The sequence below is a fragment of the Carassius gibelio genome, chromosome B7 (assembly GCF_023724105.1).
Source record: "Carassius gibelio isolate Cgi1373 ecotype wild population from Czech Republic chromosome B7, carGib1.2-hapl.c, whole genome shotgun sequence".
Classification (NCBI taxonomy): domain Eukaryota; kingdom Metazoa; phylum Chordata; class Actinopteri; order Cypriniformes; family Cyprinidae; genus Carassius; species Carassius gibelio.
This window is the reverse complement of record NC_068402.1, coordinates 39,532,500-39,549,071: the sequence shown is the minus strand read 5'-3', so window position 1 is coordinate 39,549,071 and position 16,572 is coordinate 39,532,500. Positions and strand designations below refer to the sequence as shown.

Genomic DNA, 16,572 nt, shown 5'->3' with positions numbered 1-16,572 from the left:
AGGATTATTCCCAATCAGATGCTGGCAGTATGTTGTGTTGCTAAAAATTAATTACAATTCAAATTAGCTGAAAGTATAAGCCTGGTGCAGACTCCCTTTTAACAGTGAAAAACGTTATTTGCTTTTTCATTTCCATCCCAGTTGTATCTCACAAAATGAATGCAAAATATTTTCAGCTTGTGTTCAAGGATTAATGATCAAGTTCTTCTGAAACAATGTGTTTTTAAAAATGAAGAACAAATGAAGTTGCATTGTCAAGGCAGAGCAAGAAAAGAGTCTGAATCACAGAAACAACTTGATAGGTTTGATGACAACACCATCTACTGGTAAAAATATCAAACACAGTAGTTTGATAAATAGAAAATGTATCATAAATATAAACACAAGAGCTAAGTCTGATGATAATGCTGTATTTTGTTTCAATATATGGTGTATTGAGCCTAAAGATGGCAGCTGTCAAGAGAAGCACCCGGCTTCAGATCCTACTCTGATTGGTTCGATCATCTCTCATAGACGTACGTGATGGTGTAGGAAGGAGTATGTTGTTTAAAGAGCTAAAGACGCTGTGCAGTTTTAAAAAAGACTTTATTATAATGCACACAAGAAAAAAAAAAAAAAAAAACATTAGCCTGTAACTCGCCATGTCCCTGAAATGATTGCTTTGCTAAATTAAGCTGATCTTTAGGCTAACAGACGAACAACCCACAACATTTAATAAATGAATTGGGTTGATTATCCACAGTGGGAGGATCAGGTCTTCAGATAGAAGAATGAATTATGAATTTGATTATTTCATATCATCAGAGTATGGGAAAGGAAATGAAGAGGATGTATCACTATTGTTTTAATTTGTATAACATGACAAGACAATTATTGTTACATATAATTATCTGTAATGCAGTTGATAAATAACACCTCAGTAGTCTAATGTGTCTGCTGTGTGTATTTTTTATGAAACTTACATTTTCTTTTCAACATTGCCAAGCATAGACTTACATAGAAACAAATGCAATTTCATGCGCATCATGCTCTTATTTTATTGCATTAGTCTCACAGCCCAGCCTGATCTCACAATAAAAACGTACATATTTAGACATAAATTAAAACTGTCCAATACGTATGTGCCTTTACGTATTTACAGTGTCGTTTACGTATTATCTGGACGTAATTACAGGTTTGATACGTATCTAAATTTACGTAAAAATAACCTCAAATACTTACAGATAGAACGTGTTCTCTGAACAGTCAGTTATCCATAGAAATATGCTCATGAATCTGCTTTTCAATGCGTATCTGATTTTTTTTTTTTTTTTTTATGTATATTTTCCCTTTTTATATACTTTTTTGATGAATGTAAGATCCCAAAACCCCACCCGAACCTAAACCGAACCATTTTATACAGAATGTTAATTAGGTGAGAACCAATGAGCGTTCGATATCAGTGACGTAAACAATGTCGTAACATTTCTCGAGTGTGGCACACTGGCGCTATTTTCAAATTCGAAACATAACGAGCGTGGGCTTAGACTGTGACGGTCGCTGTTGCTGAGAATAAAGATGAAGATCGATTGAAAAAGGGCTGAATTTGGATATGTTCCTTGCAAACATCTGGATTCTATAGATATGGAGTACAGCAAACAAATAAAATGGATGTGATTTGTAATTTTATGCTGTGCTTTTGTGTATCTATGGTTGTATTGTCAGTCATTTGATAGGAGACAATCGCACAGCAAAATATTACAAGATGGTTAAACAATTACATAAATTTGATTAATTTTAAGGTTTCAAAGTGCAGTCTCATTTAACATTATGTAATCCCCCGAAACGAGTTTGCAGCATGCACAGAAATGTTATTTCCTATTAAGTAGATGAGTAAACTGCTTTCAATAAATTCAATAAAAACATGTATTGATATGACCATTAAATACAACAGATTTAAATCATTAAAGCCACAATTTTAATATTAATACATGGGAATTCATATACATTCACACTTTACTTTAGATTATTTACGTTTTTTTAGCTGCTAACACATAAGTATTTGTACGTTTTACTGCTATAAATACGTCAAATTTGTACGTTTTTATGTGCATGAAAACATAAGTAAATATACGTGTGGTAGAAACACATTTAACGTAAAAATACACACGTATTATCATGAGATCACGTTGCACAGTCGTTGCGGCCAAATATTGAGATAAATTATAATGTACCATCTATTTATATTAAATTACTATATTAAATTGGTATCTTATCCGAAACCCATTGTGACCATTATTGAGCTGTTTATTTTCAATCAGCTGGAAGGATTCAGGACTTCTACGCTTAACGTGGCTTAATGCATTAAAAGGTTTTTTTTTTTTCTTTCTTTTTTTTTTTACTAAACTTGGTAAACATTTTTAATAAAGCATTCTATTCACAGACAAGCAGATGAGTGCAGAATAAGGGAGCAGTATGCGTGCATTGCGGGTGTTTTTTAAAATAAAAAGCTCCGCTCTCATTTGTCTCTCTTTTCGAGGAAAGGGGGGCAGCCATCTGCTTCCCGTGGTTCAGGACCTGCTGCTGCTGAGGCATGGAGGAGAATGAGCTCGTGGGGATCACAGGTGGATCTGGCTGAGGAGTTTGTCGCCTATGGACGATATGTCGCCCAGAGCCGCTGGAAGATGATATTATTATTGGAACACATTCCAATCCAGAGGCTAGTGCTCTGCTGGGTTCAGGAAGAGCAGGAGATGCTTGAGGATGGTGTAGAATCTGAGGCTGAGCCTCCTCGATCCTCCTGCCCTGCATATGAAGAGCTGTTGGAGGTTATGGATCATGCAAAGTTGGACTTACCATGGAAGCGTGCGAGCAAGGTGACGCCACAAGGTCGTCTCGACGAGCGCTATCTTTCTGACCATTGCCTTACAGCTCAGGTTAGCCTTCCATTTCTGCCTGATCACCATATAGAGATTAAAAAGGAATGGAATAGGCCATTTTTGTCTCGCACCTATCAGTTTCAGCTTTCGAGTTATGCCAAAATCAAGACGATGTGCGAAAGAGAGGATGCCCCCTGTAGAAGAGACTCAGGCTAGCTATCTCTCTTTTGGGGACACGTACTCTCTTAAATCTCCCTCCTTGCCATCTTAGCCCCCTCAGGATACATCTCAGTTAAATAGCAAGGCATACGCAGCAGCAGATCAGGCTGTGGCTTCATTGCACACGATGGAGGTGCTTCAATAATAATAAGTGAAAGTGAAAGTGACATTCAGCCAAGTATGGTAACCCATACTCAGAATTTGTGCTCTGCATTTAACCCATCCGAAATGCACACACACAGAGCAGTGAACACACACACACACTGTGAGCACACACCCGGAGCAGTGGGCAGCCATTTATGCTGCGGCGCCCGGGGAGCAGGTGGGGGTTCAATGCCTTGCTCAAGGGCACCTAAGTCGTGGTATTGTAGGTGGAGAGAGAGCTGTTCATGCACTCCCCCCACCCACAATTCCGTCCGGGTCGAGACTCGAACTCACAACCCTTCGATCGGGAGTCCGACGCTCTAACCATTAGGCCACGACTTCCCCGGCCACGACTTCCCCCCCTTAATAGGCTGATCAGCTGGAAGTCCTGGAAAAAGGCGAGGGCCTTTACCCCGTTTAGGGTGTAAGTTGAGTTGTGCCACACCACAGATCTCTCTCTCTCCATGATAGAGGCCACCTCCACCATGGGCAGGTCTATGGCGGCTACGTTAGTAACAGAGAGGAATCTGTGTGTGAACCTGGCAAATATTGGGAAGAAAGGCTTTCTTCTCAATGCTCCGGTTTCGCCTTTCAAATTTTTCAGTACCTCCATTGAGACGGTAGTCGAGAAGTTCAGGGAGGTAAAGGCATGATCAGCGACCTCCAAATCCTTCATTCTATGATGGTCTAGGTCTGAGCCTGAACAACATAGGGGTCCTGGTCCATCTCGGTCTGAGGACCAGAGACTGGTACAGAAGGCTAATGTCGTGGCTCACACTCCTCCCCCACTTGCCGGTAGGGGTAGGAGGGATCGCGGGTCACAGGAAGGTAGGCAAGACCTAAGGGAGGTGATTCAGACTAGGCATCAGTGCTTTCATCTGAATCAGAGTAATAATTGAGTATTGATTGTTCCCTTTGTGGGTTTTACATCTGCCTTTATCTTCCCCTTCCTAATTTCCCTATAGCCACCAGGTCTCCACCTGACCGAGGTTAGGGAGTCGCCCCTTGAGTGGGGTTCCAGTGCAGGAACCAGGGTGGGTGAGTACTATTATTCTGTTGCTTCTGTGGGATCCTTCTTGATCATCAGGCCCCCGACATGGCACTGCAATAATTTCTCGGATGTCTGGCTAGGTTTCTCTAAGCGGGTTCCTGGTCACCTGGATATCCCTTCTTGCTGAGGCATTGAGCAGGAAGTGTACGTGGCATTTCTGAAAATTTTCTTGTGTAATGCAGTGCTCCCTTCTACTTAGAGAACTGTATTTGAGCTTGCCTCTCCTGTTCGGTACAGCACCTCTGTTATGCATGTTCACACTCTAAGCTCTGTGTACTTTCTGAAATCCACATGGTGGTAAGTGTACACGTTGAAAACTTTGCGCACTTTCTAAAATCCACATAAGTGGTAAGTGTGCACAAAAGACTCTGTGCACTTTCTGAAATCCTATACGGTAGGGGTCATCTTTGTTCCCTTTCTTCAAATTGGTTAAACCTTGGTTCTTTGGGCTCCACTCAACCAGTGTGTCTTTATTAATACACTTCAAGCATCGCTTCCCTTAAGATGCAGGGCTATTGTGAGCGAGTTCTCCCCCCTTCTGAGGAGTGGAATTCCTCACTCCATGGGCTGTTCTAAATAAAGTACTACTCTCCTCCTGAATTCAGAGTTCTCCTCTCACGTGAGAATTTAGTTCTCTGAATTTCCCCAGAGCACCTGGCAACCAGCAGCATTTGGTGATTTAGAACCGTCGCTTATCTGATGTGCTGGGCTTTGGCTAGCTTGCAGTACGCATACCCTTCTGATTTTGAGCACAAAATGACTAATGATTAGAGAGTTGGACTAGTAACACAAAAGTTGCAGGTTCGAGTCTCTGTGCTGGCAGGAGTTGTTGGTGGGGAGAGTTAATGAACAGAGCTATCTTCCAACCTCAATACCCATGGCTGAAGTGCCCTTGAGCAGGTATGGGTTACCATACTTGGCAAATGTCCTGACTTTCACACTCTTGGTCATATCCCTTTAAATGAATCTATCTTAATTCCAAGCCTTGAGCTCTACCCCGGGACCAGGAGTCTGGCCCTAACAGGTAAGTTTGGGTATGTAGCCTAGGCATTTGGCCGTAAGGGATAATGTCACAGACAGCTGTCTAATGTCCCAGGGGCAACTCCCATGGAAAAGGTAGAGTTGGTACTTAGTGCTTGCCAGGGTTCTGGGCTGCACTCCCCTCAGCATGGTGGTGTGGGTATACTGTTCCCCATAGTGACCACTAGAGGACGCAGTTTGAAGTTCCCTTGAAAATGGGAGTGACTCAGGTAAAGAATGTAATCGTGGTTCCCTGAGTAAGGACCAAGACACTGCGTCCTCTAGCTTTTCTTCCCCACTTCGGACGCAAGCTTCAGATGAAGACATGAATGACGTTCTCCCAGTGCCTATATACATTTACATTTAGCCATTTAGCAGACGGTTTTATCTAAAGCGACTTACAAATGAGGACAGTGGAAGCAATCAAAATCAACAAAAGAGCAGTGATATATAAGTGCTATAACAAGTCTCAGTTAACTTAAACGCATTATACATAGCAAGGGCTTTTAAATAATATAATAAATAAAAGAAAATAGATAGAATACAAAAATATTAGAAAGGTAGATTTTCTTTTAATCATAGAATTAGAATAGTGAGTGATAAAGTTACAGGGTCAAATATAGATTGGAAGAAATGGGTTTTAAGCTGATTCTTGAAGATGGCTAAGGACTCAGCTGCTCGGATTGAGTTGAGGAGGTCATTCCACCAGGAGGAACATTTAATTTAAAAGTCCATAAAAATGACTTTATGCTTCTTTGGGATGAACAATCAAGCCACATTCACTTTCAGAACGCAAGCTTCTAGAGGCACATTCTCTACTCAAGGAACAATGGTTACAAGGTCATCTATACTGACCATCCATTATTTTGAATTTAATTTAATATTTTTCAGCATTTCCTTCATTCCTTTCCTACTTATTTGACATTGTATTTGATACAATTTATTGTTGATATTGTACATTTTCTAGTAGCAAGTGACACTTGAATTGGTAGTTTAATAGCTTGATTTGTGGCAAGGGGTTTAGACTCGCAAAAACGTATTAATAAAAATGCTTTCACTGACATGTTTATTTCCATTTTAGTTATTCACAAACAAGTACATATGTGTAAACATGGATAATACTAATTCATTTGTTTTGTAGTTTTGTATGCTCTGTTTGCTTGTCATAATTGCTTACATGGCAATACAACATATATATATATATATATATATATATATATATATATATATATATATATACATATATATATATATACATATATATATATATATATATATATATATAATTTTTTTTTTTTAATTATTATTATTATTTATTTTTTGAGAAATATCACTGTATTCATCTCGTGTGGTCATGCAAAAAAAAACTGACTAAATTTGCTTTGTAGAAATATCCATATGGGACCCAGGACCACAAAAACAATCCTAAGGGTCAATTATTATTCTAATTTTTTTTATTGAGATTTATATATAATCCTGAAAGCTGAATAAATCAGATTTCCATTGATGTATGGTTTGTTAGGAAGACAATATTTTCCCAAGGTGCAACTATTTGAAAAACGGGAATCTTAGGGTGCAAATTTGAAAATTGCCTTTAAAGTTGCTCAGATTAAGTCCTTAGCAATACATATTAATAATCAAAAATGAAGTTTTGATATATTCATGGTAGGAAATTAAAAAAAATATCTTCATGGAACATGATCTTTGCTAATGATTTTTGGCATTAAAGAAAAATCTATAATTTTGACCCGTACAATGTATTGTTAGCTATTGCTGCAAATATACCCCAGTGACTGCTTTTGTACTCCAGGGTCACACTTAATAAGTAGGAAAAAAGTTAAAGAAAGCAGTTCTCAAGCACATATAATAATGGTATAGAGTCACTGTTCAGCACTGTTTAGTGTGCTCCTGCACAGGACAGATCATCATGGTGTCTGAGGACTTATCGCTGCAGTAGAGGTAGAAAAACGGGAAGAGTTTCTCCTTGAATGAGTCCATAAATGTGTAGATGTGACTTTTGTTTTGTACATCGTAGAACGATACCTGTCCTTCTTCGTAGTCCACATAGACTCCCACTCTCTTCAGCTTGGGCTCGATGGAGAGCAAGAGAGGTGGAGAGGAAGAAATGCGATATTCCTGGCCTTTCTTCATGGCTAGAGCCCAGTAGCCTTGAGCCGTGCTCACCGAAATCCGTCCTTTTCTGTTGACAGACGCCCGGGCCACACCAATGTACCAGTCGTCCTTCTCGCCCACCTGGACCTCCCAGTACCAGCGTCCCGAGGACAGTCCCTCACGGCCGAGAGCGATCACCACCGTATCGAAGCGCTCAGGTGTGTCGGCCAGGTCCTGCCACGCACCCAGGTGACGCATCTGATGGCCGTCCTCGGACAGCTGCAGCCAGGGGTTCGCTGTGTCCGGGTCAAAGGTGATGTCCACTTCATAGGGAACACACAGCAGACACGTGAACAAAAAACCAAACAGACCAGGCCTAGATAAATACACTGGACTAGTGATGTTTTACAGATCAAACGTAGAAGAAAACATTACCTGAGTACTTCTGAACCCTCTTCAGCTCTGTTTATGATGACAAAAATAAATGGATTAATGAATAAAATAACCATATATATTATTATTTATTCAAATTGTTAATTTATCTTCTTTACCTCTGTATTTATACCCTTTTATTAAGATGGTTGATGGTAGTTTATGAAGGCGTGTGATTTCTATTCAAATTTGTATCATACATTTATAAAAATATTTGTATTATTAAGTTGCAATATGATGCATTTGAAATGCATTAATTTTTAAATGTAACGAATAACACTTTTATTCTGTTTGTGTTTTTGTATTTTAGTAGACACATTAATATGCACAAAATTTTAAAGCACAACATTATATAAACTGTACTTTAAATTAAAACATTTCATTTTATGTTACAAAGGGCACTTTAAAATTGTACTTAAGTGTTAAAAAAAGTTATGAAAGTGTCTCCATTTAAGTGTATTTAAAAGGCCTTTTATTACATTCTTAAGATATTATCTGCAATTACAGTGGTTTTTTTATTTATTTAATTTTATATTTTGTATATACTTTTAAGATATTAAAGACACAACAAGTGCACATTCATAGCAAATAAGCACACTTATTCTTTTCATAATTCTTCATGATTACAACCAACCTGACCTATAACTGTGCCTCATGCTGTGGTGAACAGAAAGTATCTGTGCAGAAATAGAATGATGTGAAAGTTCGTACCTATTTCTGCAAGTTTTTCTACTTCTTCAGTAAGAGTCTCCACTAGTTTGAGCACAGCTCTCCTGGTGGAGCCCACACATGGATCCGCGTACACACAGGTCTCAGACCAGTCTTTAGTGTGTGGATGAGACATCAACGATGGGAAGTTCTGCAGGAGAAGACAATGGACATTAAAATAGCAGATTGGCAGACCTTGAATAAAACATTCTATAAAACATCCCCTGAATGTGGTGGCTCTTATTGATCGATGTATCATCATTGATACATTTATGCCTATACGTAACACTTAAAATGATTGTGTCAATTGATCAACATTACAAGCATGAGGTAAAAATACCCCACCTGCAGGAAATGAATGTGGTCTTCAGTTTGTGAGAGATACTCTAACTCTGTGTTCCTCCGTTTCAGAACGTCTATTTCTTGCTCTAGTTCTTGTATTTGTCCGTTGGCCCAGCTCTCGGTCTTCCTCTGTTTCTCCTCGATGTCCAGCACCAGTTCGGCCTGGGCCTTCTGGACCGCTCGGATCAGGTCTGAGAACACCTGCATGCTGTCCTCGATCTCTCTCTGAGCACTGCTCTGTGATCAGGAAGAGATGCACACTTATCAATGCAGTCAAAAAAAAAAAAAATTATATATATATATATATATATATATATATATATATATATATATATATATATATATATATATATATATATATATAATCTTAATGTTTTTTCATAGACATACATAAAACATTAAACATACCTTGTTCAAATCTATGGAGTGTTTGATATCATCCACTTTCTTCAGTCGCTCCTGGATCATCTGCTGAACTTCAGCTTCAGTTTTCCTCAACAAGGCCTGTCAATCACAATGTATTGTTTAAACAATGAAAATATCATCTAGAATAACAAACTTTATTTACAACAACTGAATTAATTTGTGTGAGTAGCAAATACCAAATTATGTATTTTATACACCATCTGAAAATGTACATATTAGCTGAAATTGCCATGATTTTAATGTTCTTACATTTTCTAAGGTTAAATGCCATTATGCGATCTGGAACTTGGCTGTTGTGCTCCACAGTGATGCACAATACTCAGTGGAGGGGAAAGGGGTATATGCCTTTAGCCATTTAGTCCTTTTAAATCAATATATTTTATTTGTTTGTTTGTTTGTTTGTTTGTTTTAATTTAATTTTTGACAATAACTGAATAATGGAACTTTTTAACAAATTTCAAGTAGTAAGTAATGCAATTTTTTTTTTTTTTTATAAGCAGCCTGTTACATTTTGTTACTTAATTTGTTTATAATTTACTTTAAAACCTCAGTCTTGCTATTATTGAGAGAAATAGGGGCACAATTGTGAACTGATATGTGAGCATTATAGGAATTGCATACTGTTTGTGTTATGCTTATTAGTGGCAGACAGCCCACCCTGAGATTTGCAATAAATCCAAGCACTTCAGTGTCATCAATTTGGTCATTATATATAGTGGACAAAAGAAGACAATTGGCCCCCATAAAAACAGCTGTTGTCATAATAGGTGGTACATTTACCTTTTTCTCGGTCCACTCTCGTTCAACAGGAACAGTGTAATGAGCCCTGTGGTCCATCTCTGTGCACAGCACACACACTATGGTTTGATCCTTCTTACAGAACAGCTCCAGTAACCTCTCATGTTTCTTACACATACGGTCCTCCAGGTTCTGCACAGGTTCGATCAGCTTGTGTTTGGTGAAGCGGGAAGTGTGGGTCTTTAAGTGCTCGTCACAGTAAGATGTCAAACACACCAAGCAGGACTTTACTGCCTGTCGCTGAGGGCCAGTGCACACATCACAGGACACCACCTGAACCCATGGTCCATTAGGAGGAATCAGTTCAGGAATTTCTGTGGGGAGTTCCACAGGGCTCTGTCTTGGGTCCGGTTGTGTTGTCCTCTGAATGTTTGCGACTGGGTTGGTTTTCATTTCCTTAAACTTCTCAGCGATTTCCCTCAGCACTGTGTTGATGCTGATGTCTGGCTGTTTGAAGAAAGTCTTTTTGCACATCGGACACATGAAGAGGGCACTGGACTTCCAGTAGCTGCCAATGCAGGCCATGCAGAAGTTATGTCCACAAGGGATCGAGACAGGGTTTGTAAACACATCCAGACAGATGGAACAGTGCACCTGCTCCTCTGCTAACATTCTGGTGGGAGATGCCATTCCTGTAGAAACAGAGGGACAAACATGTGCCCTGCAAATAGATGTAGACTTCCAACTATATAAATATAATATATCCTGTCAATTTACTTTCATTTAATGGTCATAATCTTATGTTATAAATGATGAAGTGCTATGCACAGGCTATTTTAATATATAATGTCTATAGATAGAAGAGTGTCTTACTCAAGCATGTCCCAAGATAAAGCATTAACCTAAATGGACATAGTGTTTCTTAAGTGGAATCTTTTTTTACCCATTCATTGCATTTAAGATTGATGTGGGGTGCTACTGCAAAATTACAGTTTGATGATCCAGTACAATTATGAAGTTTACTCACAACCTGTTTAATATATTTTATTAATAGTTGTAAACCCTGCAGACAGACATAGAGGGGGACCAGTAGTGTTCATTTATCACAAAAGATCAAATAAAAACCAAAATTAAATATGGAGAGATTTGGTTTTGTAAACAACAGGGATGATATACACTTATAGATTGTAGAAGTCAACACAAACCTGCATTCACAGCCAATTTTACTTCCATAATGCGTTGTATCTAAGAGCAAAACATACTGATGTTATGACAAAAATGGAATCAAGTAGGGTGGTATTTGAGATTATCCATCAGTAATTGGTTATATTGGGAGGATGTTAGAATGGAACAGGGCTTAAATACAGTGTTCACACTCTAGATGATCGACACCTTGCACATTTAGTTTATTACATTTCATTATTTGCTAAGATTTACCTATAGCAGTACCCTATAAATTAGGGTCCTTTCACAACATTAAAATGGAGTAGTATGGATGATAAATGGTGCACATTAAGACCATGAATGTTTTATAAGAAAGTAAGAAAGTTTTAAACTCATGTTGACTTTATCCCATAAAACTAGAACAAAACTAGAACAAAATCCTAAAAAACAACAGCAGATGAATTATCCAGTCCTCTTTAAGCATACATGGTGGCATTATTGCCAGCTTTGCAGTGTGCTAAATATACAAAGTCATCTGGATTTAATTAGCAATCCTGCTGGCTCAGGGCCCTGTGCTCTTAGCAACATGCAGCAGTCTTTGAAACAGAAAGACTTCAGGAATATGTAAAGCCTGGCTATTCATAGGACCAAAGATTAACATCACTCCAAAAATACAAGGCCTCCCAGACTCCTGCTCCTTTTTGGATCCATAGCACCATTTAGTCTATACGTTTTTAAATGCCGGTTATTAAACACGTTTGCTGACTTGGCAATAATTATTCATTAATAATATTTGGCAACAGAAGACCTTCAAGATGTTTTGAGCATGCTTAAATTAGCACATACGTCATTTTACACACATCTTAGCTATGTATTTGCTGAAATGACATTCAGAACATGCAGTTTCTTCAAACGTCTTCACTGAACCTAACATTTTTGACTGAGTTACAGTGTTTTACAAGAAGACTCACCAGCAGTCTGTTGTAGTTGAAAGCCACTGACCACAATGACCGTCCTGGTCTGGACAGCAGTGACATGCGGGACAGCTGACCCCCCCCCCCCCCCATATTAGCCCGAAATATCCCCCTTTAGCCCTCCCCCATAGCCTGGTTTCACTTTTACACCCCTGACTACATACAGGCTCTTTTAGTCTCAGGATATATTAACCGTTCACTCACTCAAGTTGCTTTTCTTTAGCAGTTATGCTCAACTATTATATATCGATTCAAGGCATGAATGACAAGTTAATATTATGAATTTTATTAAAAAGATCTGAAAAGAAACTTATGAGAAACCTTTATCCAAATATTATAATGATAATATGACATGTATTTATGATAATAAAAATGAATACAGAAAATATATAGGAGACTACAGTATACAGTTCATTAATTATCCATTTTGTTTATACATATTGCCATATCGCACATAAACATTCAGCTCACATCATACATTTCTTCAATGGGTCAAACACAATTAAATGACTGATTGAGTTACAGTGTGGCTTTTAGCAAATGTTACAATTCTATACTTTAATTCACAAGTTAAACAATTGTGGAACTGTAATTTAGCATCATGCTAACAGTAACAGAGCTAAAGTGAACCAAAGTGCACAACTGTTCAAAAGTTTGGTGCCAATAAAGTTTTCATTGCATTTCAAAACAATAACAAAATGTAAAATGCACATGTGCTGAATACATCTAAAGTAAACTCATCCCAGAACAAAACCTGCTCCAGAGCCAGAAATGTGCAGAGAATGGCTACATACTCTGAACGTTATTTCAGTTTTGCATCCTAAAGTTGAATTATCTGTTTACGTATTCATAATCTAACCCAGACATGTCACATAACCTGATTTCTGGAATACAGCAGAGTTCACTTTATAATACTTTTGACATAAATAGAGCTTTTCAAGAGACTTCTGAGTGTGACAGCAGTATATGAACATTCTAAACATACATTAGATAATAAAACAGAATTTACTCCACATGACCCTGAGATAACACTTTACATTTACATTTATTCATTTAGCAGACACTTTTTTCAAAAGCGACTTACAGATGAGGACAGTGGAAGCAATCAAAAACAACAAAAAGAGCAATGATATATAAGTGCTATAACAATTCTCAGTTAGGTTAACACAGTACACGTAGCATGGGATTTTAAATAATATAATAAATAAACAAAAAAACTGATAGAATAGAAAAGGAAAAGAGCAAGCTAGTGTTACGATTTATTTAATATAATTGTATAAAAAATGAAAAGAAAATAGAATATATAAATATTAGAAAGGTAGATTTTTTTTAAGAATATATTAGAATAGTGTAGAATAGTGAATAACAGCTCAATGAAAAGAAAATTGTTTGGACAGATGGTTATTCACATCACACACATATTTTATCTTATAGATCATATACAGATGTCTTTACCTGTGAGAAGTGCACAGAGAATGATCCGTCCCAGCAGAAACATGTGATGCTTATCAGCCATTTTCTGTTTCTGACAGTCTTTCTCTTCACTCTATAATTAAAGCTCTTCTTTTTAACACCATCAGCTCATCCTGTGGGTGTTAACTTCCTCTGATCTCACCAACTGACCATTGAGCTGCATTTCACCCACACTATACTGATGAAGAAGTTTCTAAAATATAGTATGTAAGTATATATAATATAGGGTACATTGAGGCTAAAGGCCTACCTAAAATGTATAATTGCAGATTAAACAATGCAAATTTGTATTGGACATTAATGGAGCAACACATTTTATGTGAAAATAAATAATTCAAATTACTTATTTTATTAAACAATCTTATAAATGTATGATGTGGTAAAGAGGGGCCTTTTACCCCACAAACGGGGCACACAGTATTGATACAAATACTTCAGTTAAAATAAGTGTTTGGTTTTTTTTTTTTTTTTTTTTTTTTTTACTGTATTTCCCGGGGAACGTTGGTGTTGATGAACAGAGGGTGGATGTTTGGCTGCGTCTGAAGGATGGATCTTCTGTGTATTATTTAGTTTTTAGAAGTTCAGCAACCTTTAAGTAAAAGTGTAATTTAGAAGCTTATTGGCTCATCTATGGTAGTCATATATGACACCTTTAACGGTTCTGTATAACACATTTTGACAAATGTGCTAATTAAGCGTCTTATTTTTAGGAATATGTGCCATATAGTACCAAAAGAGGTTCCCTTATGATAAAAAGCCAAATAACAACTATGGAGCATAACTTTTGTTGAATCAATCAGCACTAAAAGTGGTTCCTCTATGATTACGAGCCAAATAACTGCTTTTGGAGCTATATAAAACCATTTTGTTTTTATACAAACTGTTAAGAGAAGTTGGATTTCCATTGTGGGCATCAACAGAAAAACAGGGAAGTGTTATTATTTCTTTGTTAGTTTGTAGATTATTGTTCACTCAAGCCAAAAATTTGATCACACCATATATTTAACATCACATCTTAGCAAATTTCCGTAATGAAACCGAAACTGTGCCTCTCTAAATACATAAAGTTATATATTTTAAGAACTCTTGTCTGACGTAATGCCTGTAAACTCTAAATACTCACCAGCTCTTTTTTTGCGAACCACCCAAAGAATAACAGCAGTAACCAGAACAGCCAACACAGCAGCAACAACAATCACGATCACTGACGGAGAGAATATATAGAGAGACACATTCAGATTCAGATGAACACAACAGCAGGACATCTACTGGATATCACTGTCTTTGAAATCAAATATATAAAACAATACTGCTGACAGATGCATACAATCATAAGTGACATGATTGTTTTCGATTGTTTGGAGACTTGATTTCTCAGTGACATGATGAAAGGATTCTGGATTGGTGGATTGGTTTTGATGTACAGGAGACATGACATGAAGTCAAAGTTATGATCAGCTCTTCTAACATCTCCACAGAGAATCTGTTGTATATTTAGAGACTGATTCTAGAAGAACAACAGAATGTGAATAAAACCAGTGAAATCACTCACAAACACACAGAAACTGACATCAGTGCTTTTGCTGATTTTATATAGGAAGGTTTTTTAGTTCAGATTCACCATATTCAACAACTATATTTTAATGCATGAACACAAAAATCTCAGTTCAGGTCAGGGACTTCACTAGGATTGGAAGACGGGGGTTTAGCCCCCAAGATATTTGTAACTTGCGTTGCAAAATCCTTGCACTCACATACAAGCATGTGTGTGTATTTATATAATATTTATACACAGTGAGAGTACACACACATTTATTATGTAAATAAAAACTTTTATTTTGGATGTGATTAATCACGATTATAATCGTCTCAGCCCTAGTTAAAATATAGATAGCATATAATAAATATAATGAAATCATTTAGTTTAGGCTGTGCATAGTGCCTAGACCTGCCAACAAATGCTTATTGTTAAAAGAAAACAAAACAATCCTTCGACTTAGACCATTACTGACCTCAATCAAACCGGCTCCCTCAGAATCAACTGGCCTGCCAATCTCCTGCTACTCTTTCTCTCTGCTATAATATCTTTGAATATCAATCTCATCTGCTCAATGAATTGAAGGATACAACGGTAATAGCATTAACAGGGACCCTATGACATTTAGTGTTCAGTGACAACAACATTCTTTGGGGATTGATGTTGTTTTAGAATATGCCTATTATAGAGATAGGTTATATTATTGCCAAAGAATCAAGAGTTGTAATGAGCTTGTTAAGTTAACCATTTCTTGTATTTAGCTCTTTCACTCTAGCTAGACTACAGTTTTCTATAGCAAACCAAAATATCCCCTTTCCTTTACCTAAAAACATAACTAAAGGTAAGCAGGTAATTAAAAACAACATTCAGTTTCATTCTGTATCATGACATGTACCAATCTTCCTTTCACCATTAGTATGTGTATTGGTGTTGCCAACTTCTTTCAATGGAAAATAGCTAAACCCCACCTGAAAAGTAGCTAAATGTTGCTAGATGATGTCATATGCTAATTAACATATTCATGACGTAAGTGCATCGGATCGTCTTGCCTTCCTGTGCTCACATACTGCATTTTAATGCTGCCAAATTCTTAATAAAACCATTTTTAATACTATATTTTAATGTTTCTGTTGACAACGGAATGAATATTATAATGACAGAAATGCAGTTTTTTTTTTTTTAAACCCAAAGTGCTGCTCCTCTCTGCGCTCGCTGAACAGAGCAGATGCAGAGAGAGGTGTGTGCGCTGGGAGAGAGCAACCTGGTCTCACAGAATTCCGTCAAATGAACATGGCCCCTTAACTCAAAATCTGTGGCAGTTTCACAGAATCGCCAAAAATTCTGTGATGTGCCCACGGAAGTGATGCCTATGTA

General features: G+C 37.4%; 1 protein-coding gene across 2 annotated transcripts; it reads right to left on the bottom strand.

Annotated features, from left to right (window-relative positions):
* Positions 1-6,584: 6,584 nt before the first annotated feature.
* On the bottom strand, positions 6,585-12,265 carry LOC127962343 (E3 ubiquitin-protein ligase TRIM58-like). Of its 2 annotated transcripts, XM_052561916.1 has the most exons (8): positions 12,186-12,258; positions 11,256-11,295; positions 10,093-10,742; positions 9,295-9,390; positions 8,890-9,123; positions 8,548-8,695; positions 7,840-7,866; positions 6,585-7,727 (listed from the first exon to the last, which is right to left on the bottom strand). In XM_052561916.1, the coding sequence occupies exons 1-8, from the start codon at positions 12,249-12,251 to the stop codon at positions 7,180-7,182; spliced, it is 1,809 nt and encodes a 602-aa protein (XP_052417876.1). In that variant the 5' UTR covers positions 12,252-12,258; the 3' UTR covers positions 6,585-7,179. The 2 variants fall into 2 exon arrangements, with proteins under 2 accessions (XP_052417876.1, XP_052417877.1); XM_052561917.1 differs by lacking the exon at positions 11,256-11,295 and having other exon boundaries at positions 12,186-12,265.
* Between the last annotated feature and the right edge of the window lie 4,307 nt (positions 12,266-16,572).

Bases quoted from the DNA above. Each gene is read 5' to 3' on its own strand.
- LOC127962343 (XM_052561916.1), bottom strand. From the start codon at position 12,251: ATGTCACTGCTGTCCAGACCAGGACGGTCATTGTGGTCAGTGGCTTTC. The intron at 8,696-8,889 runs GTGGGGTATTTT...CTTCTCCTGCAG, and splicing joins ACCACATTCATTTCCTGCAG to AACTTCCCATCGTTGATGTC. The intron at 7,867-8,547 runs GTACGAACTTTC...CATCATAAACAG, and splicing joins AGAAAAACTTGCAGAAATAG to AGCTGAAGAGGGTTCAGAAG.